This window comes from Pteropus vampyrus, unplaced genomic scaffold (assembly GCF_000151845.1).
Source record: "Pteropus vampyrus isolate Shadow unplaced genomic scaffold, Pvam_2.0 Scaffold6, whole genome shotgun sequence".
NCBI lineage: Eukaryota > Metazoa > Chordata > Mammalia > Chiroptera > Pteropodidae > Pteropus > Pteropus vampyrus.
Window position 1 is genome coordinate 13859736 of NW_011888787.1, and position 24974 is coordinate 13884709.

General features: G+C 39.2%; 2 protein-coding genes across 2 annotated transcripts in view; one reads left to right on the forward strand and one right to left on the reverse strand.

The window, feature by feature from the left end:
* The window catches only part of RTCA (RNA 3'-terminal phosphate cyclase), a 16721-nt gene extending 14445 nt beyond the window's left edge, over positions 1-2276 (reverse strand). The window contains exons 1-3 of the mRNA XM_023535082.1: positions 2005-2276; positions 1789-1889; positions 8-117 (exon numbers count right to left, since the gene is read on the reverse strand). Coding sequence (XP_023390850.1) covers positions 8-117; positions 1789-1889; positions 2005-2049 — 256 coding nt within the window. The 5' untranslated portion in view covers positions 2050-2276. The remainder of the gene's footprint in view (positions 1-7; positions 118-1788; positions 1890-2004) is intronic.
* A 3495-nt stretch (positions 2277-5771) lies between these two features.
* DBT (dihydrolipoamide branched chain transacylase E2) overlaps positions 5772-24974 on the forward strand; it is a 27406-nt gene continuing 8203 nt past the window's right edge. Inside the window, exons 1-7 of the mRNA XM_011368360.2 lie at positions 5772-5866; positions 8959-9082; positions 12333-12408; positions 13496-13677; positions 16560-16681; positions 19276-19492; positions 20113-20279. Of these exons, the coding sequence (XP_011366662.1) occupies positions 5816-5866; positions 8959-9082; positions 12333-12408; positions 13496-13677; positions 16560-16681; positions 19276-19492; positions 20113-20279 (939 nt within the window). The 5' untranslated portion in view covers positions 5772-5815. The remainder of the gene's footprint in view (positions 5867-8958; positions 9083-12332; positions 12409-13495; positions 13678-16559; positions 16682-19275; positions 19493-20112; positions 20280-24974) is intronic.

Here is a 24974-nt window from a genome sequence, read left to right on the forward strand (position 1 = left end):
ATTCCACCTTTGATCTTCTCTGGTGTAAACCTGATTTCTGTTGAGCCGATTTCTGCCCCCTCCAGTTGCCCATCACATAAATCTCGAATCATTTCCAGTCCAGATAAGTGTTGAGGCCTTCAGGTCATAATACTGCATCAAAACGTGTGCATTCAGACTGCCTATATCCCCACACTTTATGACACATTTATAAAACTGCAATGGCAAGAAAACAGCAAAGTCTAACCACACTAAGTACCATTCTTCCGTGTCAGACCTTCCTTTTGGGTTTTATGCACCTAGACGACCTGCTAGTAGGCATCATTTTAAAGGTTCCATTTTAAAGGTTCCAGTTAATTTAGCTATAAACATATACACTAATATATTGTTGTAAATTATAAGTGTGCGAAAGAGGAAAACTAATCAGGGGCTACCTAAGTGCCACCGGTCTCATTTGCACTTTACTAAATAATCTATGGTACCTGTTATGGCTGAACTGTGTTCCCCCAAAATTCACTTGTTGAAGCCCTAAACCCTAGTATCTCAGAATGTAATTACTTGGAGGTAGGGCCTTAAAAGAGGTGATTAAGTTAAAAAAGTTGGTTGGGGTGAGCCCTAATCCATTCTCACTGGTGTCCCTACAAAAAGAGATTAGGACATACAGAGTTGGGGGATATGCATGCACAGAGCAACACCATGTGAGGAGGCAACAAAAGGGTGGCCACCTGCCGGCGAGAGGGCGAGGGGGCGAGGGGGGGGGGAAGGGGGAAGAGGGGGAGAGGGAGAGAGGCCTGGAACAGAATCTTTCCGTATGGCCCTCAGAGGAAACCAACCCCGTCAGCATCTTGATCTTGGACTTCCAGCCTTCAGAACTGTGAGAAAATAATTTCTCTTGTTTAGGCCACCCAATCTGGTATTTTATTATGACAGCTCTAGCAAACTAATAAAGTATCAACACAGCCTTAATGAACTGGATTTCACTACTGGTGAAATAGATTACTGTAAACGACGGTGGCAAAGGGAATTAATGTTCACACATATCACTAATTGCCTTTTAATCATTTCAAAATGGATTGTGGATAAAAAGCTAAGAGATAGCTGATCCATTAAAATAGAATAGTACAAAATACAAAGGGATCAGTTTGGCTTCAAAGTGGGTCTTCTTTTAAGAGGCGCAGGTACCTGAAACTTACCTAGTAGCATGGCTAGCTTCCCAGAAAGAAACATGAAAAGTCAAGTGGCGATCAACGTTTTTCCCTCTCTACAACCGATAATTCTGGGCATATACACAGCTTCCGAGAAATCTGAATGAAAGCTGGACTAACACATCTTAGTGTCCTTTCCTGTTCTATCTAAAATGTGCGGCGTCAGAGAATGCACTGGTTAAAAGTTGGGTTTTCTTTGGCTGTAGAAGCTGATCTGCCCTGGTAGTGTGCTATCTTGCCCGCTGCTACGAGTTCTCTGGGTACTTGGAATGCCCGATGAAGTGGGGGCGCGTTTTAAAAAGATAAATCTTTAAGAAACGAGGCAATTGTAACCAGAGAAAACCTGGGCCTATTTTCTAACTTGCCCCTGGAGGATTTCAAGACCGCACAACTGAGGCTCGGGCGGACAGCCCAAGTTGGAGCACTGCACCCCGGGAACCGCGCCGGGGTTCATATTCCTCCACTTTGGCGCCGGGATCTTGTCAGCATCACTGTCGGGGTTCCTGAGTCCCCAAGCCCCGCCCCCACAGGCTGCCTCCTGGCCTCCCACCCCTCCACCCCCACGGAGCGTACCCCTATCCTTTTCCCCAGCGCCCCGATTTACCTCAGGCCAGGCGTGCTGCGGCCGGCTCGGATCTTCTGCACGCGCAAGGGAAGGCCCAAGAGGCAGCTCAGGGCTGTGGAGACCCTCAGGATCTGGCCGCCCTGCGCAGCCAGGGTGCGGGTGCGGAGACAAGAGAGAAGACGTCAGACGGGGAGGCTCCGCTCGCTCCGGCCTGGGCCGCTGTCGCCACCCCTCGGCCTCCGGCCCCGCACTCACCCCTTCCATGATCCCGCCGTCCACCTCCACCCGCTGCCCGGCCATGGCGGGCGCCCTGGGGCCCGGCCCGCAGCGGCACAGCCTCCGCGCGAGCGCAGGGAAGAGACGCCGGCTCCTGCCCCGCAGCTCCGAAACCTAGTCCTCACGCGAGGCCGCGGGGGTCTGGCGGAAAGGGGAAGCAGCGGCCGCTCGGGAAAACAGGATTTTGCGGGAGCCAACAACTCCGCCCTGCGGCGGAAACCGGGTTCGCGCGAACCGGCAGCCAGTGCGCATGCGCATCACGCGGTGCTGGAAGAGGCGGTGCGGGCAAAATCCCAGCAAATCCCGAGCCGTCCCTGGAGATGCGGTGGCGGTAGGAGAGGTGTCTTGGAGCGCGTTAGGAAACATGTCCCTTGAAGACTTGTGCACTGAACACAGCGAAACCCGCAGATTGCAGAAAGCCTACGCTTCAACTCTAACCAGAATCTCCAGTTGTCTCGCCGGCTTGCACAAACATCTGTATTTATTTGTCTTTTTTCGAGGATGCCGTGGTACCCATACCATAGCTGGAGACTCTTAGAGCTGAAGATGTAAAAGGTCCAGACATTGCAGTGCACTGACCTCCTTCTACAGGTCGGGTTTGCCTTCTCTGCAGCCTACCCTTTGAAATGTGCATGCCTTGGGTGTATTGATACTCGCGGGCCTCTCGTATACGCGCGCGCGCGTGGGTGCGTGTATTGTCATCTTGTCACCTCTTTTTATCTTGAGACCCATACAAAATGGTGTAGGTACTTTTGTAAGTAGTCTGGCAGTTCCTCATTATCTTGTTTAAAAATAAATATACTCATGTCTCAACAATTCTATTTTTAGGTATATATTCTTACCTTACTAATCAAAGTGTGATCTGGTTAAACCATAACATCTGTATCACCTAGAATTTGGTAGAAATGAAGAATCTCAGGCCTCACCCTGATCGACTGAATTGGAAACTGCATTTTAAAAAGATCCCCAGCTGATATGAATGCTCATGACAGTCTGAAAAGTACTGCCCTAAAGAAACTTGCACAGGCACCAAGATAATTCACAGCAGCACTGATGGTAATATCAAAGAGCTGGAAACACCACAAATGTTCACTAAGTAGAGAACGGATAAATAAATTGTAGTATTGTCACAAAAGCTAATTGCAGAAAGATACCTACAATTTGGTACCATTTTTATGTGGTAAAAGACATTTTTATAAGACTCAAAAATGAGCAAAATAAGCAATATATTGTTAGCGATCTATGTATATAGTAAATTCTAAGGGAAACAAAGGAATGATAAATACACTCTTTAGGATAATGGTTATCTCAGGAGAAGAGGGAGGGTTAAGAGGAGCAGAGAGTGATCTGCACCAGCAGAGGAAAGGTTCTGTTTCTTAAACTGGGTGGTAGTGTGCTGGCTGGCAAATTACTGCTTGGCTATTGCCCATGGGAACATAGGCTGTCACCCACGGGAACATAACATTCTAACAATAAGCTTTCTGCTTCTGTACCCCCGCTTGCACACCCGGCCTGTGGGTTGGCAGGTAGTGAATAGGAGAAAAATAGACCTTTGTGTTTAAGACAGAATGAGGAATGGGATTTAGGGCTTAAAAACCCTGTACCTCTACATTTTGGGGCTGCTTAATTTGGGGTCTGTGTACCCCTGGCAGACCCAGCTGGCTGAATAAAGAGTGTGCTTCCTATAACTCACTGGTGGTCCATGTGTCTATCGGGGGCTGGCTGCTACAACAGTAGGTTCAGGTTTTTGTTATTACGTGACATCTATGTCACATTATTCTTTTGTATGTATACAATATAACAATTTTAACAGTTTTATTGAAGTTTACATCTCATAAAGTTCACCTGTTTCAAGTGTACAATTCAATGATTTTTAGTAAATTCACAGTTATGCAATCATCACCACAATTTGGTTATAGGAATTTTCCATCACCACAAAAAGCTTTCTCTTGCCCCTCTGCTGTCACTCCCCATTCCCATTCCAGCCCCAGGTAACCACTAATCTGCTTTCCTGTCTTGGCAGATTTGTCTTCTCTGGACATTTCATATAAATGGAATCGTGCGATATGTGACCTTTTAGATCTGGCTTCCTAGTATAAAAATTTGAAGTTCATCCATGTTAAAGCATGCATCGGTACTTCAGCCATTGTTAAGGATGAATAAAAGTCCATTACATGGATGTACCACATTTTGTTTATCCATTCACTTGTTGAAGGACATTTGGGCTATTATGAACAATGCTGTTACAATCATTCTTGTACTAACTAGTCTTTGTGTGGACGTATGTTTTCATTTCTTTTGAGTAGACGGCTAGGAGTGGAATCCCTGGGTTGCAATCAGTCATTTTTATTAATTCAAAAAAGAGAAGAAATGAGTTCTTATTTCTTTTGAGTGAAAAGATTAATTAGAGAATACTGGCTTATCTCTTGATTTGGGAAGGAAAGATAAGGAAACATATAGTACTAACTCTGGAAGCAGTAATCCATTAAGAAAAAAAGAGGGTAAAAGAAAAGATATTTTCTCAGGAGAAGGTAGAATTAAAGAAAAGTTAAGAGGAAGAAGGTGGTATAGGGACCCTGGAAAGAAAAATAATTCACTTCAAAGGCACAACTTCATCTTTTTATATAAACACATGCATGGGGTATTATCAACTATATTAATAGTGCCTATAAAATGTTTTGTTAGTGGGAAAGTTAAAAAATTGACTATCTCAGATTTTCTTATAAAGGTGATTTAGATTTATTGCTTACAGTAATGTGTATGAAATACACTGAAAGGCAAATAAGGCAAAAAAAAGTGATTTGGGATAATATTAGTGAATTTGTGAAATACTTGAAATTTAGTTTCACAGCCACTAAGATTCAGTGTTCAGGATTTATTTGTCATTGTTTCAGTATTTTTTTTCTCTAATTATTTAGACATTCTCACGTAAGATTTTCATTCCCATGCAAGAGGCGAGAACAGACAATTGTCATCCAGAACATTTCTAGAAAATGGTTTCCTAATTATTTCAAGGAAGATTGACTATGAAAGCTCTGATCTTTATTAGTTCTAAATTTGACATTTCTCCAAGAGGCAAATAAATCAAATTTATATCTGACATACACTGCATATGCTGGGCAGCTGCATCTGACAATATTCTCTAAGGATATTGTTGATAACATTTATTTTAGACATAAAGGAAACCTTGTTCATCCATTTTTTAAAAATGGAAAAGACAGTTCCAGTAGTCAAGAACACTCGATGGGAATAAGAAATGCCAGTCATTGGGAAATATTTCAGCATATACTTGTGACTCACCTAGTGGTACAGAGCTTTGCTACAAAGTATAGAAATGTCCCATTTTCTGTAATCAAGGCGCTTACAATACAAGCTGAAGAAAGGATATGTTTTCCTACACATCCCTCAGGTCTTCACATAACTTTCTCCAGTAAGGGCCCTTCCTTTGCATTCCCTTAACATTCTGTTTCCCCCTATTACAAAGATGATCGTTGGTGCACATGTACTTACACAGCAGTGCCTTGTCCAACACAATCCCTGCAACTAAATTTGGGCTGCTCTCTTTCCCTCTGGTGCCCCCTCCCGATGCTCTTTTCATTTCCAGCGAGGTCTTCCCCGCATCCCCGTGTCTCTCCTGCCCCGCCCCACCCCCTGATTGGCTGACGGGTGGGAGGCTCGCTGCTTCGCTCTCCATTGGCCGCTCAGGGGGAGGTGCGCTTCCCGGCTCCCAATAGGTCGCCGGGCAAAGGCAACTCTTCCAAACACAGAGAGTTGTCGTTTCCGGAGTAAGATGGCCGCAGTTCGCGTACTGAGGACCTGGAGCCGGCGTGCGGGGAGGCTGGTAAGCAGGTTTGGGCACATCTGAGGGAGGCGAGGAGTGATTTGCCCGCAGTCATCTGAGAGAGGTGTGTTATTTTGTCCTCCGAGTGCCACGCGTGATGGAGAGGTGGAGGGATATATGCAAAATGAAGGGCAGAGAAAGTGGCGAGCCGACTGGTCTGGAGACCCACTCTCCACCTCCTCACCCCCTTACCTGCACGCGCTTCTTTCGTTACTCAGTTGCCCTCCCATTCCGTCTACACTCCGAGGCTCAGCTAGCCTTTGGCCCCCTAGCCTTTCATTGAGCACCATCTGGGTGCTAAGCAGTGGGCTAGGCACTGGAGATAGGGAGATACATATTCATTCAGCATTTATTCATCACCTTTGTTCATCACCCACTTTGTGCCAGGCATTGATAATACTACCCCCGCCCTCAAGGAACTTAAGTCTAGAGAAAGAGACCTTTCGAACAAAGCATAACAAACACCACGGGTCCTTACCTCCGAGGAGCAAAGCCGCTCAATCTTCATTCCTTGGGCATGTACTTGTCTCCTACTTCTGCACCAGTATTTTTCTAACCTTTTTCTCACCAGAACTACAACACACCACTATCTCCCCTGCAATTTTCCCCTTTCACACAGTCTTTTAGCATCAGTTAACATACTGTAATCATAGTGTTTTATCCTATTTGCATAGTAGGTTTTTTTATTTTATTTTATTTTTTATTTTTTACCAGGGTCCCCTCTTTAGATCTTTCCACAATGGTCGACTCCTGATCTTACAAAAGCTTTCAAAGGCCTGCTAAGTACCAGGTATTGTGCTAGCCATTGAGGATGCACAATGAATAAGGCGGACACCGTCTCTGCCCTCTCAGAGATTTTTTTACAGCCTTGCGGTGGAGGACAGGGAGAGAGATATAGACATTTAACAAGCAGTTACAGCACAGCATGAGAAGTGCTATGTAGGGACAGTGCCTACAGCTACAGAAACACATAGGAGGGGTTTTGGGGGTCAGAGAGGAGTTCCCAGAGGATACTGTGTAACTTGAGATTTGTGAAAGATGAGTAAATAAGAGGTAACCAGAAGAAAGGTCTTCTCAGCAGCACCTTACCAGATATAGACGTCCCTTCTTTTGAGAGCTCTCCATCCTTGGCTTCCGTGATACCAGCTTCCTGAAATTCTTCCTACATCTTTGGGCACTTGGTCTCAATCTCCTTTTCTTTCCCTATCCAACTTTTAAATATTGGTGTTTCTAAGGGTTCTGACTTTGGCCCTCTGCACTTCTTGCACTTCCTGGATTATCTCATCCATTATTAATTTGCCATCTGTAGCTGATGCTTCCTGAAGTTCCCCAGTCTACCAGGCAACTCCCCTCCAGACTCATATAGCCCACTGTCCTGGAAATCTCCAGTTGCATGTATGTTAGGCATTTTTCAGCTGCAAGCAATAAAACCCAACCAATAAATAGAAAATTCAGAATTTGTGCATAGAAAGCATCCCAAAGGTAGATGGCAGCCAGCATTGATTAAGTGACTTATCATTATCAGGGTTGTCATTTGGCCTTTACCTCATAGTCACAAGAAGGTTGCTAAAATTTCTCTAAGTTTTAAGCTGTCAGTCTTAAAGGCTTTATATTACTTGACTGAATGTTAATATTAATAAGAATAAAATGTAGATATTAGAAAGATTAAGTTGTTTTCGAATGAGCTCTTAAAGTAAAGCTGAGATGTATGATTTAAAATTATTCGTGTTTTAGGAAAGGAATCTTTAGTTTTTCTTTGCCTACAGAAACTAGTAACAGCTTGGAAATTAAAGTGAAAAATCATGTAAGAATTTAAATTTATTATTTCTGTCAGTAAATCAAATTTTTATTATTTACTATAAGAAAAACAACTCATTTATAAATATGTATTATACAGCATAACTATAATAAATACATAATATGTATTATAACTTTTAAATTTTAAGGGCTAATCGCCACTAAAGTATAAACTACAAGTGATGTAGTTCATTAGGTATTAATAACACTGAAATGTTAACTTTCAAAATATAATATTCTATCTTTCAGAAACTTAGGTTTTGATATATCAAGGTGAATACATTCAGGCCTACTCTTCTTTTTTTATATTAAGATGTTATGTAAAATAGTTAAGTCTAAAGAATCACCTGTAAATTATGATAAGAAAAACTTCAGGTACTGTTAACCTAAAGGCAGAATGAGAGGCAACAGGCATTTATTTGAAATCTAAAAAGAACTGCAATTCTGCGAGCACTGATTCAGGCAGAAATCCATGTAGTGGCCCTATTAGGAAGTAAAGGCAAGGGGTATTTATGAGAAAGGAAAGGGGAATAATTACATGAATAGAAAAAAAAGAATTTCTATAGGTGCAGATAAGCTAATTTATTGATGCTTCTTCTAAAGAATGTCTTTAATTTTTAATCAGGTAGTTCTGTCTGCTTTCCTGTTTTCTTTGCAAACGGTTGTTTGGAAAGCAGTGCTACCGTAGGCCCAGTCCAAAGGTTATTTTGCCCACTTTTGACATTCCAAAGGCTTGAAGAGTAAGCCTGAGATGTGCGAGGCAGTTCCTCTGGGATAGCAACTCTGACTCCATTTTAAAGTGACTCCGTTTGTAATATTTTTTACAGTACAATGCTGCATATTTTCCAGTGTCTTTAGGTGATGTCACTTTTGAATTCTTTAGTAGTTTTATTTCAGGAACTCTCTAATAATGCAAGTGCACCTACAAGCCCATGTATTTATATAGAGAATACTAAAACATCTTTCATAAGGAATTTTAGGCAAGGATCATAAGCATATAAACATGTCTAACTCTAAGGGTATAATTTTACTAAACGAAAGCAACGAAATGTCCTTTGTGCTAGGGTTTGAGTTCTTTTGATTTCTTGAACAAAAATACTTAAGAAAACCTATCTTCATGAACTTAACTGTCAGCAATGCCAAGTGTTCTGATTTGGGCCTAGAGATAATTTCATATTGTTTAAATTGTGATAATGATTGTTCTATTTTTAGAATAGATTTGAAATTCAATACATATTTACATACATGAGCCATTAAGATCATTTATAAAAGCTTTTTTTTTTTCTTATCTCTAGATTTGTGTTCACTACTTTGAAACATGTAGTAATATTCATGTTTTGAAGCCAAAATCTGTGTGTTTCTTTGGTTATCCTTCATTCAAATATAGCCATCCACATCGGTTGCTGAAAACAACTGCTGGTGAGTATGATCTCAAAACAGCCTGCACAAAATAATGTTTTGTATCTTACTGAGTACCTCTTTTTTTTTTTAAAGTTACTAGAGACTTATCAAAGTAAAAAAAGTTGACCTTTTTTTTTCTAGCCTGGCCCTCCTTGCTTATTTTCTTATTTTTTTTCTGCCCCATCTCCACTCCACTCCTCTTTCACACACTTTTCCCTTAATACCTATGTCTTCATAATGTTGGGAATAGGTTGTCTTGGGCCATCTGTCCTGTATCATCTGACTTATCTAAGTGCAATAGCCAGCATTGGTATGGCTTTCTTAGAGTAAATTGTTGACTTAACAGTTTATGTCTTTGTAGTCACTGTATTATCTGTTAAATGAGGCACTTAATCTGTCCTGTTAAGATGGTATGATGAAACCAGCCTGAGGTGCTCCTACACATATAGTTCTCTGGTTTTTACAATGTAATTACCTTTCCCCCAAATCTTTCTACCCTTTGTAAAGAACTTAAGTCTTTTAAGTATTAGATTTTGCAGGGACACTAAAACATTTTTTCCTGATGTTCTATTTAGACCCCTAATAAAGAACCCTAGAATTTTGTTACATCATTAACCTTTTGACAGATACTTGGTGCTTTAGTCTGTGGAAACAATGAAAAATAGGAGGATTCCAGGCCTATCCAGTCCCTGAGATCAATCAATCCTTCCAGGCCTTTCACACATCATCTTCCACAACACCCTAAGATACACATACATTCGCCATTTTTTAAAAGATTTCTATTTTCAAAAATTGATCTTTACTCGGAGAAAATAGAAGCCATTCAAGCTCCAGTGTCTCAATAGTTATCATGAGCTTTGGATTCTTGTTCTACCAATTACTAGTTGTGTAACTTTAAGCAAGTTAATTTCTCTGTATCATCATCTGGAAGATGAGAGTAATCAGAGTATCTAACCCCATTGTATTGTTATGAGATTAAATACATTCAACACAAATATTTATTGATCACCTACTATATGCCAAGACACTGCTCTACGGGCTTGGGATACATTCTCTTCCTGTATCCACTAACTTAAGTAGTTAAACTAGAAACCTGGATCCATCCTGATGACCAAGATCTGTTAACTTTACATCTTATATATTTCTTCTCTTTTTAAGATAGCTTTGAAAATATATAAATATACTAAGTTCCATACTTCAGTTTCTTAACATACAGTAGCCTCCTAACTGCTTTCTCTGCCACCTCTTCCCCAACCCCGCCTATAACATTCCTGCCAGAGAGAACTTTTTTCTAAAATTATGTATCTGAAATTGCAGTTGGGACTCCCTATCAATTAATTATTGCCGAATAACAACCCTCTCCACAACCTAGCAGCTTGAAGCAACTACAGTTTATTATTGCTTGGGATTCTGGGGGTTGGCCTGGGTCATGAATGTGACTATATTTGGCTAAAAAAAGCCTCTGGGCTGGAAGATCCAAGATGGTCTCACTCACATGTCTAACGATTAGTGTTGATTTTCAGGTGGGGCATCTCATTTCTCCTCCACATTCCTTTCTCATTCTCCATTAGACTAGATCAGCTCCCTTACAGGGGGATCTCAAAGCAGCATTGTAAGAGAGAAGGGAGAAGCTACAGGTCCTTTGAGGTCCAGGCTCCAGAATTTACACAATTTCACTTCTGCTCTATTCTATTGGTCAGAGCAAGTCACAGGCCAGCATAGATTCAAGTAGTGGAAAAATAAACTTTACCTCTTATTGGAGCAGCTGCAAAGAATTTATGACCATATTTATTTACCACTGGTTCCTGATTACCTTTAGGATAAATTCTAAACACCTCACTTCAGCATGGCGCACAAATAAATCTGGGCTTACTTTTTGCCATATATCCTGTCCTCAGCATATAGAACTGTTGTCATTCCCCGATCATTTTATACACTGTCACATTTTCATGTTCTTATACATGCTGTTCCTTGCGTAATATTGCTGTGTATAGAAGTGTCATAATGTTTTAACTTGTTTTTGTTTACTTAGTTTGGTTTCCAGTTCTTCATTATAACTCTTATGACAACTATTCTATTACTAAGTACAAATCTTTGTGTACTTCTCTATTTCCTCAGGCAAAAAAGTCTTAAAACTAGAATTACTTGCTGAGTTAAAGATATAGACCTTTTAAAAAGTCTTTTGAGGAGGTACATAGGGGTAAAGGGGGTCAAGTATTTGGTGACGGAAGGAAATTTAACTTTGAGTGGTAAACACATAATGCAATATACATATGACATATTGTTGAATTGTACACTTGAAACTTATTTGATTTGATTAACCAGTGTCACCCCAACAATTTTAATTTTTTAAAAAAAGACTTTTGATACTTATGCCCAAACTATTTTTCAGAAGGGTTCCAGTTTATACAATGAGCAGCAGGCTATAAGAGGATCCAGCTTACTAGAGAGGAAACAAGAGGTACCTAAGACCTCCATATCAAAAATATAGTTTGTATTTCTTTACTACTAACTTACCTCCTCATTTATTTTAAAAATTTTTACTACTGTAATCAGCTTGTTGTGTGTTTTATGAGCAATTTTGATTACTAGCAGTCTAAAAATAGAGGAGCACTCTCGAATCAATTCACAGCCATTTGTCAACCTGGAAAAGCGAGAGGATCCATATATGCTTTCTGTTGACCAGAAATACTTCTTTTATGGGGAATAATTACCATAAAGTATCACTGGCATTCAAGTGTTATAAGAGGGTAGAAATTCAAAAAGGGGTAATAAATGGAAAGAGGAAAGAAGACTAAAATTTCATGTTAAATTAGCAGAACGTAGTTTGGGCACATGAGAATAGTTGTATGAAGTCAAAAGAGATCAAAAAGCAGCCCCTTTATGGTTATTACAGTTTCATAACATAAGACAAGGAGATCCAGTGGGGTCTCCCTTAGTACAATATCATGTTCTATATTCTGTTCCTTGCTATTGTTTCAAAATCTCATTTGTCAGAAGGGTCTTCTACACCCTTGTAAAAGAAAACTATTTTGGAAGTTGGAAAATATAAGTTCTGTGGCAGTGTCAGTGGGTCTGTGTCACTGCTTAATTTATTTAAATCTTTGATGATTATTAATGATGGTTATGCTTTTTAATACTAATTCCATTAGTATACAATGGAATCATTTCTGCTTCTGCTTGAGAGAATTTTCTAATTTTAGAAGTAAAAACATCTCTTGGAAACACATTACATATTTAATGAGATTATTTCTCATTGTCTTTGAAGCTCTACAAGGACAGATTGTTCAATTCAAGCTCTCAGACATTGGAGAAGGGATTAGAGAAGTAACTGTTAAAGAATGGTAAGTTATTCTGAAAAAAAAAATTAAGTAATTATTAAAATAGTTAGAGTAAAAATAAGTAGGAATATTTAAATTAAGAAACTTCTTTCTATAACATACACTGCTTTTTTTAAAGCAATAAGGTAAAACTAGTTTGTGTTGCCGAAATGCTGGTGACAGGATTCATCATACTTCATGGCATTTTATTTGATGTAATTTATTAAGGATTATTTTCTTCCTCTTTTTAAAAACTCCTTTCACTCCTCACCCCTCATTTCAGCTAAAAAAGAAATTGACCTTTAAAAAATGACTTTTGTCAGTGTACTTGTTGCTTTTGTGGAGAAGCAAAATTCCGGAAGGACTTAATCCACCATTCTGGAAGTGAAAGTTCATATATGTGCTTTTAAACCTAGTTTCCATGTCTTGGGTCATGTGTTATTATGGACTGAGAACTAGTGAGTACAAGAAGACAAGGAATAAGAATGACTGAACAATTATCTTAATGAAGAATTGATGGTAATAAATCAGAAATGTGCTAGATACATCAAGAATGATGTTAGAATCCAAATTATATATGGTATTTCAGGTTTGGTCCCATTCCTCCTGTTCTGTTTGCTATGCTAAGAATATTTAAAAGAGCCTTGTAAAGCATACCTAAATGATTGTGAGGATAAAGACACTGATATACAAGGATAGGTTAAAATAGTTCTAGAAAAAAAGACTGAGAAAACTCAACCCAAAATTTATGAAATTACAAAGGATGTGTATTGGGGATATCGATTTTTAAATGTAATTGTAGAAATAATAGGTATCCCTTAAAGTTTGATAAAGGCTAATTAAGCAATAAAGGGAGGAAAAACACATTTAAAATACATTTTTAGAATTCCAAGGAATGGGTGGGGCAGAAAACTCGGAAGTTTAATTATAATTAAAGTTTTAGATTACAGATCGATGAATGGTTTTTTAAATTTTAGTATTTCTTGGAGATACATCAAAGAGATTCTGGATGTCATAGTCTTTTCTGGAACATTCTTCGGTGCACCATCTGGGACTAAAATGCTGGGCTAGATGGATACTGATCTAATTCAGTGTGGCGTTTGTCTTTTAGGTATGTAAAAGAAGGAGATACAGTGTCTCAGTTTGATAGCATCTGTGAAGTTCAAAGTGATAAAGCTTCTGTTACTATCACCAGTCGTTATGATGGAGTCATTAAAAAACTGTATTATAATCTAGACGATATTGCCTATGTGGGGAAGCCATTAGTAGACATAGAAACAGAAGCTTTTAAAGGTACTGTAAATGTATTCATCTATTTTGCCAATTGATTACTGCTATCCTTTTGTCATTGGGTACCAACTAAAAGCGACATATACTTTTAATAAAGGATTTAATTTGGGTGTTTAGGAGGTGAAATCAGAAAAATAGAAACAGTCCTTTGTGATGCATGATTATCTTTTGACCGGTTAACATCTTATAAACATGTACAGAAATAATTATCTGGAGGCTTCTGGAAACCTTAGTGTTCAAAGAAGCAACAAGCTCTCTCAGGAATGAAAGATTCGGGCCTTGAACACTGGTTACTAACATTAAAAGTTGTGGTATGCAAATATTAAATCTAACAAAGTGGGATTGTTCTGTTTGCCACTGATATGAAAATAAAAAAGCACTTTTGGTAATGCTTATGAAAACCAAACCGGAAGAGAAGAGAAAAGAAGGAAAATAAAAATGAAAAGTGAAGAAACTAGCATTCAGAAGAAGCAGTGACCTTGGAACTTACAAGCAGTACATGTCTCAACAAAAAGAGAATCCATTATGAGAAAGTTACAGAGAAAAACTAAAACAGTGGGCTGTCCAGTGGTAGCAAACAGCTGGGTCTCTACTGCAGAATGTCCTTAAGGCCTTGTTGTGATACACCAAAGTTATGACATCTAGGAGACAGCTTTGATATCAGGGGCCAGGGAAGCATAAGTTCTGTGGTGCGACCCTAAGCCAGCTGTCTATCTAGAAGTACTGAGATAAAGATATTTCGGAAGTCTAGAAGGTGTCTGAATTTCAGTGGCTGGCTGACTCTTCTGCAGTCTGTACAGTGTTAGAATAACTAATATCATCATCACACTTTGCAATTTATAAAATGTTTCACACTTATTATTTTACTTATTCTTACATGTAAATATTCCAGTGTAACAGATCGAAGAAACTAAACCCAACCTAGAAAGGTAGGATGATTTGCCCAATGGCATTGACAGAGCCAAATTTAGAACTTGGATGTCCTGAGTCTTTATCCACCAAGACAAACTGCCTCCAAAAGCTGAAAGATAGCTTATTGAAGCTTTTCTATTATTTCTTTAGTTTCTATTATAAAAGCAGGATATTGCATTATAGAAAGTTAAAAAATGCAGAAAACCAAAAATAAGAAAATGAAAACATATTCCTCCTACTCAGAAATCACCACCCTTAACATATTAGTGTATGTCACTCCAGACTTTCTCTAACAAAATTATTGCTTAAACTACAGGAGTTTTATTCCAGCTTATTTGACCAGAAAGAAAATATGCTGGAAACTAATGGAAACTGCAGAGACTGAGTCAGTCCTAGGATCGAATCCCAGCTCTTACAGTTTATTAGGTGTGTGACCTTGGAACCAATCCCCTCATCTCTCAAGTCTCACTTTTTAAAAAATCTATAAAATGGGGATAATAACACCTATCTTACAAAGTTGGAGTGAAGATTAAGATATTTGCATATGTAGTACAGTATTTGACATACATAATAGGTGCTTGTGGGGGAGAAAAAATAATTTTCCCTCTACCTCTGAGTTCTTAACTGAGAGCCCTGTAATAAAGACAGTAATTAGAGAAAAACAAGTTTATTAATACATAACTCGTGTACATCAGAGATACCCAAGGAAAAATGAATAACTCAAAAAGATGGCTGAGAATTTGGGCTTAAATATGATCTTAATAGGGAAAGGGGACGGGGGAATGTAGACCTCTTAGGGGACAGTAAATGATTTTTCGGAAAAATAATGGGCCTTTAAAAGAATACATGGGAGGTATGGTACTTTGACGAAGTTTGTCTAGTCTCTCCTTTGATAAGAGTCAGTCTTCCCTGGTGGATGAAACTCCTGGGGACATTTATGATAACTGATTCCTTTAGGAGGATCTGTCTTTAAGCAGATGAGGAGAAAGCCTCTCCCTGCATTTCCTTCTTTTGAAGTACCTATAGCTCATCATATACAAAGTGGCATATTTTGGGGTGCCATGTCCCGAAATCCTACAGTCATATTTTCAGGAAGCATATTCTGCCACCCTTCATGCTCAATACAAGTTTTTTTTCTTCCCTTCCTCACTCTTAGGAGAACTTTGAGTGCTCCACTGGACCAATTCATAGGCTAGTGAGGAGGAATGAATAGATTGTCTGCCCACAGTTGCAGCAGTGGAAATATTTATTTGCTTAGAATTGAATGTCAAAGCAAACTCAGTTGCCTATTGATTTTCAATGGTTTGGTCACTAATTCTCACAGAGATTCTACCAAATGGCACTGATTTCCTAGTGTCAGACTTTGACAATTAAATGCTCTCAAAAAACTATTTTAAGTTGCAAAAATACATGGTAATAGCCCTAGTTTGCATATATCAGTACTCTAGAGTTACAGAACAGAATAACCAAATTAGCATTAGCCATGAAAATAAAATCTTCTACAGTATATCTTAAGCCATATTAAAAGCAAAGAAAAAATTCAAATGCTGTATTATCTTGGGAAAGCATTTAAGTTTGTCACAGATTTTACATGATTCATTCATGTAATTCACCTCACATTTGATTCTTATTTCATGCTACTTATTAATGAGAAATTTATTAGGAAAGTGTTTAAAATACATGTTTTAAAATTTTAAAAACATGTAAAAATACATGTTTTAAAATTTTTTTAACTTGTAACTGGCTGTACGCTTTTAACAGAAATGAAGTAAACACCAGGTAATAACAGTCATTAAATAATACCAGACACCAGTACTTTCTCCTACACACAATCTACCCACTTGTTTTTCCATTCTGAATTGGCCTAAAATTACGCTTTTTGAATATAAACTTTAAATTTATATATTATACGCCACTAAGCTTCTTTTTAAAAATAATCTGAACTGAAGGGTAAAAATTTACCATGTTACCAGATTCAGAAGAAGATGTTGTTGAGACTCCTGCTGTGTCCCATGATGAACACACACACCAAGAGATAAAGGGCCAAAAGACACTGGCAACTCCGGCAGTTCGCCGCCTTGCAATGGAAAACAATGTAAGTTTTCTTAATATTTAAGTGCGAGATCACATAGAAAGTATATAAACGTATCTGTGAAAAATTAGCCAACTATCCCATCATGAAATAGCTCAAATTGGGATTAAAGCAAACATGAAAATGTCTGTTACTGAAATGTCTGTTGCATAAAAGTGTTCGTGAGAAATGAGAAGAAAATTGTGAACTTATTCCTAATATTGAGGGGTATGATTTTATTATTCTTTCTTAGAGCCTAATAACAGTCAGGGCTACCACTGAGCACTCGTAAATACTAGTATCTTAGATCAGGTGCCCCAGAAGCACAGATTGAGACAGGGATTGGGTAAATGTGATTGATTGATTGATTGATTGATTGATTGACTGACTGACTGACTAATTGACTGACTGATTGATTGAAAGAGTGAACACGTGTACTGGGAATGAGCATAGGGAAGGGAAAAGAAGGAAAATGGGCCAGGGAAGGATGCGATCTCTAGGATGTGACCTGATCCCAGAGAGGTGGAGATAACTCTAGAACTGTACTGACTTTTGAGGCTAGGAGGCTGGCTTTTTTGTATTCTCTTATCAGCCAGACCTTGCTGCGTACTCTCCAGGGCAGGGAGGCTCCCAGGTGATAAATATTTACATATTTCATTTAATCTTCACAACTCTGAGATAAGGTGGCTTCCAAAACTTGGAGAGGTCAAGTAACTGGTCCAGGGTCACACAGCTAACACTGTGGTGGAGCCAGAATTCTGAAGTGAGTCTCTGTGACTCCAAAGCCAGTATTCTTCATCATTATACACTGCCTCAACAATTATTGACTTCGTTATTTGAGCTTAGGAGCCAAACACTGTACAAACATTATCTCCAATCCTTATAGTAACCCTGCAAGGTGGTTTGGATTACCCTCATTTTGCAGATGAGAAAGCGCAAAGAAGTTGATTAAGTTGCCTAAAATCAAGTAAATAGCTGAACTGGAGATTTGAACACAGATCTGTCTGGTTCCAAAGCCTGAGTTCTTCCCACTATGCCCTAAAATGGAGGTGTTTTGGTTTGTCTGTTTTTGAGAGGAATAATTAACTTACAGTGGGGGAAAAAACCACTAAAGATTACATTTTGGAGATATCTATTAATCATTAAAATATTCATATCCCTTTAGCCAGTTATCTTACTGTTGGTAAACTCGCAAGGAAATAATCTAGGGTACATTCTTCCAAGTGTTTCAAAGCCAAAAATTAGAAAGCACATGTGTTGAAAATCAAGGAAATGCTCAAGTAAATTATGTTATAAACTCTTGACAATTTATTAGCTATTAAATGTGTTCGAATATGACAACCATTTAGTATATTAGAAAATAGAAATAATAATAATAATAAGGATATCAAATGAGATAATGACCTTGTATATTGCTTTGTAAGCTATAAAGCATTTTATCAATATTTTTTCTTTAATTATATAGAATGACTACCTGTAGAAATACATAATTTGGCTTTCCTATAGCGCTTCCTAAAGATGTATCTAATAACTAGAATACTTGTATAATTACTAGAAATTAAATTGTGGATGTGTTATTATAAATCACTTTTCTTTTTTTTCAATTTGCATATTTATGAATTCGGTTGTTTAAAATTAAAAATCAATGGCATTTACAGTTTGTAATTGCCTAAAAATTATTTGTTTAAATTCTGAGTTCATTTGTTAAAAAATAAATATTTGACATATAAAGTTCTTTATTATTTTGAAGTCATCCTTAGAGAAGCACCAGTACGAAAGCAGTACTTAATCCTAAGAAATTAACTAATATGCACTGTGTGTGAGGATATCATCCAAGCTTTGTGTCTTTTTATTTAAATAGAATTAAATGTAGTGAGAATGTTTTATCTCTGTAATCAAACATAGAAAGAGATTGAATAAAGCCAGATCCTATATGTTTCCAAAAAATATCATGAATGTCTAGTGGAAAGTGGAATTACATCATCTATGTTTATTCTGTAGAAAGCAATAATAAATCTTATCTATTTGACTTTTAACTTGGGCTGAGGAACTCACATTCCAAATATGCCTCAATAAAATTAATTTCAGTATTTTGTACTGATCTAAGAAAAATTTTTTTAAAAAAACTACTTTGAGAGAGCTTTTGTATGATTATTTTAACTATTACGTGTTTACCGGTAGCCAAGGTGAGAAGCATTGGTCTGCATTGGTTGTAATGTTTACTCTTCTTAAAACTGAATTCTCCTTCTTGTGTAGTCTCCCAAAATAGAAAAAAAAATCAAATAAGAATTATGCAAGAAATGTAAGATAGTTGACTACTTAAAAATGTAAGTTGTCATAAATAGCAATAGATCATATACAATGTAGATACTGCGTTGTTATGGCATGGGCAAATGAACAGTACGTACAAAAGTAACATGATTACTTATGAAGGGAGCTATAGCTTATAGCATTCTATTAAGATAATGAAAATGTGACTTCTTTATACTAACTTATTGGGGAGAGAGTTTTTTTACTTTCAATTCGTTAAATTCCATTTAGAGACCTAATGATGGATTTATTTGTTTTTAGGTAGTGTTATTTTTAGCATTAAAATGTGTCTTTTTTTTTTTTTTAAGATTAAGCTGTGTGAAGTTGTTGGTTCGGGAAAAGATGGCAGAATACTTAAAGAAGACATTCTCAACTATTTGGAAAAGCAGACAGGAGCTATATTACCTCCTTCACCAAAAGCTGAAATTATGTCATCTCCACCTAAACCAAAAGACAGGACTATTCCTACACCAATATCAAAACCCCTGGTATTCACAGGCAAAGACAGAACAGAACCCATAAAAGGTAACAGTGTAATAGTGTAATTTATCTGGGGGGGAAGTTACAGTAGATCCATGTATAAAATAAAGTGTTTGTAATTCTTACTGAAGGGAAAGTTCAAATTCAGCGTATAATTTCTTTAATGATGAAATAAGTTTTTCTAGGAAAAGCGTCAATTTATACTGTTAATTTCTAAAGAGTACTATGTTAGCAGGTTTCTTGGAATATAAACTTGTATAAAAATAATTGTTCTGTTTGAAGACTCACTGAAATTATTTTAAATATTAATTTTAGTTAGCTTTCAAAATAACTACTTCTGATTTATTATTTATAAACTCTTAGGATAATAACTTCCTGAAGAGTGATTTTGCAGGAAACCCATTGAGTAAATAAATACACAGCTTGCATCCTTTTGAATTGTTTTACACCACAGCATTGAAAGCAGTTAACTGTTTCATTATTACACTTTACACTAGGTGTCGTGCTGCAGTCAATGCTTCAGCATTGAAATTAGTGACCTTCAAGTTATGTAATGAAGGTAGGTGGTAGCTCCAAGAGAGAGAGTTTAATTGAGAGTAAACATTAGGAGCCTTCTATTTTAGTAGGGAAAAAAAAGACTAAAAAAATTTTTTAATGTTTTCCAGGCTTTCAGAAAGCAATGGTCAAGACCATGTCTGCAGCCCTGAAGATACCTCACTTTGGGTATTGTGATGAGGTTGACCTTGTTGAACTGGTTAAGCTACGAGAAGAATTACAGCCCATTGCTTCTGCTCGAGGAATTAAACTCTCCTTTCTGCCTTTCTTCTTAAAGGTGAGATTTCATTCATTTCAAACAAGGGTTGAGTAGGACATGTAAATTTCGTTTTGTACATATGCAATGTATTAACTGTGAGTTTGAATAAAAATATTACTTCTCACCATATCACATTGAAGAATGCACAGTACATGCTTTGTTTCATAGGAATTTATAAAATTGAAATTCCTTATCATATTTTCATCCACTTACCTCTTTGCACTAGGTGAGTGTTGTCCTGTCAGGTAAAGTCCTTTAATTCTGGAAGGATCATTGCAGCAAAGCCCTGATTTGAACAAAAATGAAACTTGGTATTGATTTTGGGTGGCCTTTCTTTCATGTAGCCAACATATTTAAATTGAGGCCTTTAGAAATCATTTCTAGTACTAGGTCTTGGGACCACTATAAAATAGAATAAGACCATTCGTTGACCTTGAGCAACTCACAGTCAAGTTCACAATAATCACCATTTATGAAGCTGCTACCATGTGCCTGACCCTATTCTAAGCATACCATATAAATGACTCTTTGAATTCTCAGAATAACCCTGACATGTAAATATTGCTATCTCTACTTTCCATGTAAGGGAATTGGGGCCCAGAGAAGTTAAGAAACTTGTCAAGGGTTTATAGCTAACAAGTGGAGAAACTAAGTTTCAGATTCTTGTCTATTTTACTCAAAAATGCATACTGTTGTCTCTAACTCCAGTGTGACTTCCCACCAGCCCTTTCTCTACACTGCACCAAGCTTGATCTTCCATAAATCAAATTATTTTATTATCCCCTGGTTCTTTTTAATGGTGCTCCTTTATTGCCACACTAAACTCCTTAGTGAGAAGAAAAAAGTTTTAAGAGGGGAGTAGATAGCAGTCATGTGCATCACAGAGGTTAAGTAGGATGAGGGATGGAAACAGGCTATTGGATTAGTAATGGGAGGTCTGGAGTGGCCTCAGCCATCACTGATTGAATAAAGTATTGTTGGGGTAGAAGCTTCCTACAGTTAGTTGGGGAATGAATACTGTGGGGGAGGAAAAAATAAATTTTCTCCTACCTTTCTATGTTCTTCTGGCTGCACTAATAACCAAATTAACACGAGACAGGTTAATAGGAGAAAATGACCAAATTTGTTATGTATGTACATATGAGGGTTGCATAAGAAAATGAGACTCAAGGATGCTAGTTAAGGCTTATATGCAACTTGAGCTGAGGAGGAAAGGAGGGTAGGGGGAGTAGTTTGGGCTTCAAAGAGCAGGTAGGCAATTTGCATGGAGATAGGAAAGCAAATGTTTGGTAAATAAATATTTGCTGGGCCACCTGTAACAATGAGACACAGAGAGGACTTTGAACAAATGGGCCTTGCTAGGTTCCTTTCTATCACACACAAGTTCATATTAAACTATAATTACCTATGATACTAGCTCCCTTCCTGGTGCAGATCCTCTATCTAAATTCTTTTATGCAGTTAGGGGGAAGGTCAGAGTTTCTGAGTCTTATTTCTTAAAAATAACCAGCTTAAAATAATCAGTATCCCAAACAGGCATATTTTGGGGTGGCAAACTCCTCTTCCCTTCAATAGAAATTGAGTTAAAAGAGGAGACTCAAAAAAACTGATAAAAGGTAGACAGGGCATAGGTGGTTAAAATGGTTGTTTGAGGGAAATGGAGGAAAAGTTACACCTGCCCCTGCCCTCCGGCATACCCTTAAGGAAAAATGAGGAGCTTTTTAGGCTGAAGGAGAATTTCAGTCGCCTCTTCTACCCCTATCTTGGGCAGAAGAGGCGACCGTCTCCCAAATATAATTTCATATGGGGTGAGGCCTTGGAGGTAAGGGGTGCATCTCACCCTAAGAAGGGCAAAGGGGAGGAGGCTCACCCAATTCTCGCCAGTTTCAAGTTTAAATTTAGTTAAAGTTTCCTTTAAAGTCCTGTTCATTCTTTTTACCTGGCCTGAACTCTGAGGTATATATATATATACAGTGTAGTTTCTAATTAATGCCTAATATTCTGGCTAAGGTTTGACTTGTTTTGGCGATGAACGCCAGGCCATTGTCAGACCCCAATATTAATGGCAAGCCAAATCGGGGCACTATTTCTGATACTAATTTCTTAGCTACTACCTGAGCAGTTTCTCTCCTAGTTGCAAAGGCTTCAGCCCACCTTGAGTAGGTGTCGATGAACACCAGTAGATACTTAAATTCAAAAGTTCCAGGGCTTCTGTAAAGTCTAGTTCCCAGTGTTCCCCCGGGGCTTGGCCCCTTAGTCTTGATCTAATTTGCACTTTAACAGGAGGCCCAGGGTTAACTTGGGCGCAAATATAACATCTTGTTGTTACCTCTTTGGCAGTTTTGTATAGTCCGGGGATATAATAGTCTCTTTTCAAAGGTTCAGTCAACTTTGTTCCTCTTAGGTGGGTGCTCTGATGGACTAGTGAGATTAGTTCCCGACCTAAGGCACTGGGTACTAGGGTGCATCCATCCAGGAGGCGAATCTACCCAGTGGGTCTTTTTACCCCCTTTAGCTTACTGCATAATTTAAGCTCAACCGGGGTGTGTAGACGGGTGAGTCTGGAAGCGTTCTGGGGGGCAGAACTGGAAGAATGTCAATGAGCCCCACTGGTTTTCGGGCGGCTTCCTTTGCAATTCGGTCGGCAAAGGCATTTCCCTGGGCTACTTTAGATTCAGCTCTCTGGTGACCTGGACAGTGTATGATAGCCACTTTCTTAGGCAGCCAGATGGCTTCCAGGAGAGCTAGGATCTCTTCTGTTCCTGATTTCCTTCCCCCCTGAGGTGAGTAATCCTCTCTCTTTATAGAGTGCCCCATGAATATGTGCAGTAGCAAAGGCATACCTGCTGTCTGTATAGATGTTAACTGTCTTCTCTTTACCCCATCGGAGCGCTTGGGTCACAGCTATGAGTTCGGCTCGCTAGACTGATGTTCCGTGGCTCAGGGCCTGAGGCCAGATGACAGTCCCTCCGGCAACTACTGCCGCCCCAGCATACCTGACTCCTTCTGCGGACGTGTACAGTGTGGCATCCCGGCTGTGGCCATGGGACGTCAGTCAGGTCTGGCCTGAGGCAGGCGATGTTATCCAAAAGCTCAAGACACTCATGTAATGGCTGCTGAGGGTCATCATTAGGCAAAAGGGTGGCTGGGTTAAGAACAGAAGTTTTCAAGAATTGTACTTGTGGGGGGTTAAGGAGAAGAACCTAGTATTGAGTGATCCGTGCATTTGAAATTCAACGATCAGGGGGCTGCGGAGCATGGTTTCCACCGCATGGGGGGCTATAATCTGGATAGTCTGCCCTAAAGTCAACTTCAGGGCTTCTTTGGTGAGGATGGCCATGGCCGCAATGGCCTGCAAGCAATTAGGCCACCCGGCTGCAACACAGCCCAGTCTTTTGGAGAGGTATGCAATAGGTCTCACCCAAGTCTGGGTGAGGACCCCCTTTGCTATGCCTCTAGTTTCAGTCACAAAGAGTTGGAACAGCTTGTCTAAAGTAGGCAGAGCCAAAGCAGGGGCTGTGGTCAAGGCTGTTTTTAGGGCCTCAAAAGCCTCTTATTCTTCTTTCCCCCAGTGCAAGTCTTCAGACTTTCCCCAAGTGCTGGCATACAGGGGCTTGGCTAACTCTGCAAACCTTGGGATCCAGAGCCTGCAGTAGCCTATGGCCCTGAGAAACTTTTGGACCAGGACCTGCCGCTTGGTAGTGGGTTGGGGTATTTTTAAAACGGCCTCAATTCTGCTTGATGACAGAGTTCGGTGGCCTCCTTGCAGCTTATATCCTAAATACGTTGCCTGGGAAGTGCAGAGTTGAGCTTTCTTAGCGGACACCCGGTATCCCTTACCCTCTAATTCTTGTAATAAATCTTCAGTGGCCCACTTACATTCTACATCTGTTGTAGTGGCTAAGAGTAAATTATCTACATATTGTAAAAGAACAGTCTCTGGATGTCTCTGACGAAAACCAATGAGGTCCCGGCTCAGGGCCTCGTCAAACAATGTGGGTGAGTTCTTAAATCCCTGTGGCAGTCTAGTCCAAGTCAATTGTCCCGAATACAGTCTATCAGGGTCCTCCCCTTCAAATGCAAATAGTGGTTGACTCACCTTTGCTAGGGGGAGAGTGAAGAAAGCGTCCTTTGAATCAAGGACCGCGTACACCTGGTAACTAGGCGGCAGTTGGCTGAGGAGGGTGTACGGGTTGGGAACGATGGGATGTATGGTTTCAACCCGCTTATTTACTTCTCTGAGGTCCTGTACTGGCCTGTAGTTTTGGGTACCCGGTTTCTGAACTGGAAGCAGCGGGGTATTCCAAGGCGAATGACAGGGGACTGAGATCCCTTCCTTTAAGAGCCTCCGAGAATATGCACTGCGATACTGTAATACTGTACCGGACTTAGCACAACAGTAGGAGGCTGATGGGCTGCCAGTCCGGTTGGGTTAGTCTCCGCCCACACCCGAGGGATCTTGCACCGCAGTTCTTTTAACAGTGATGCATTAGGGGAAGGATCGAAAACAGGCTCCTCTAATAAAAGGTATTCTTCAGAGAGCGGGGCAAGTGAGCATTATTGCAGATGGAGTGGCCCCCAGAGTTAGTTCAGTGTGTCTTTCCTTAAAAGAGATGGTGGCCCGTAATTTTTGTAGTAAGTCTCTCTCCAGCAAGGGGTACGGGCATTCGGGCATAACCAGGAACAAATGAGTGATGGTCCTTTTTCCTAGGT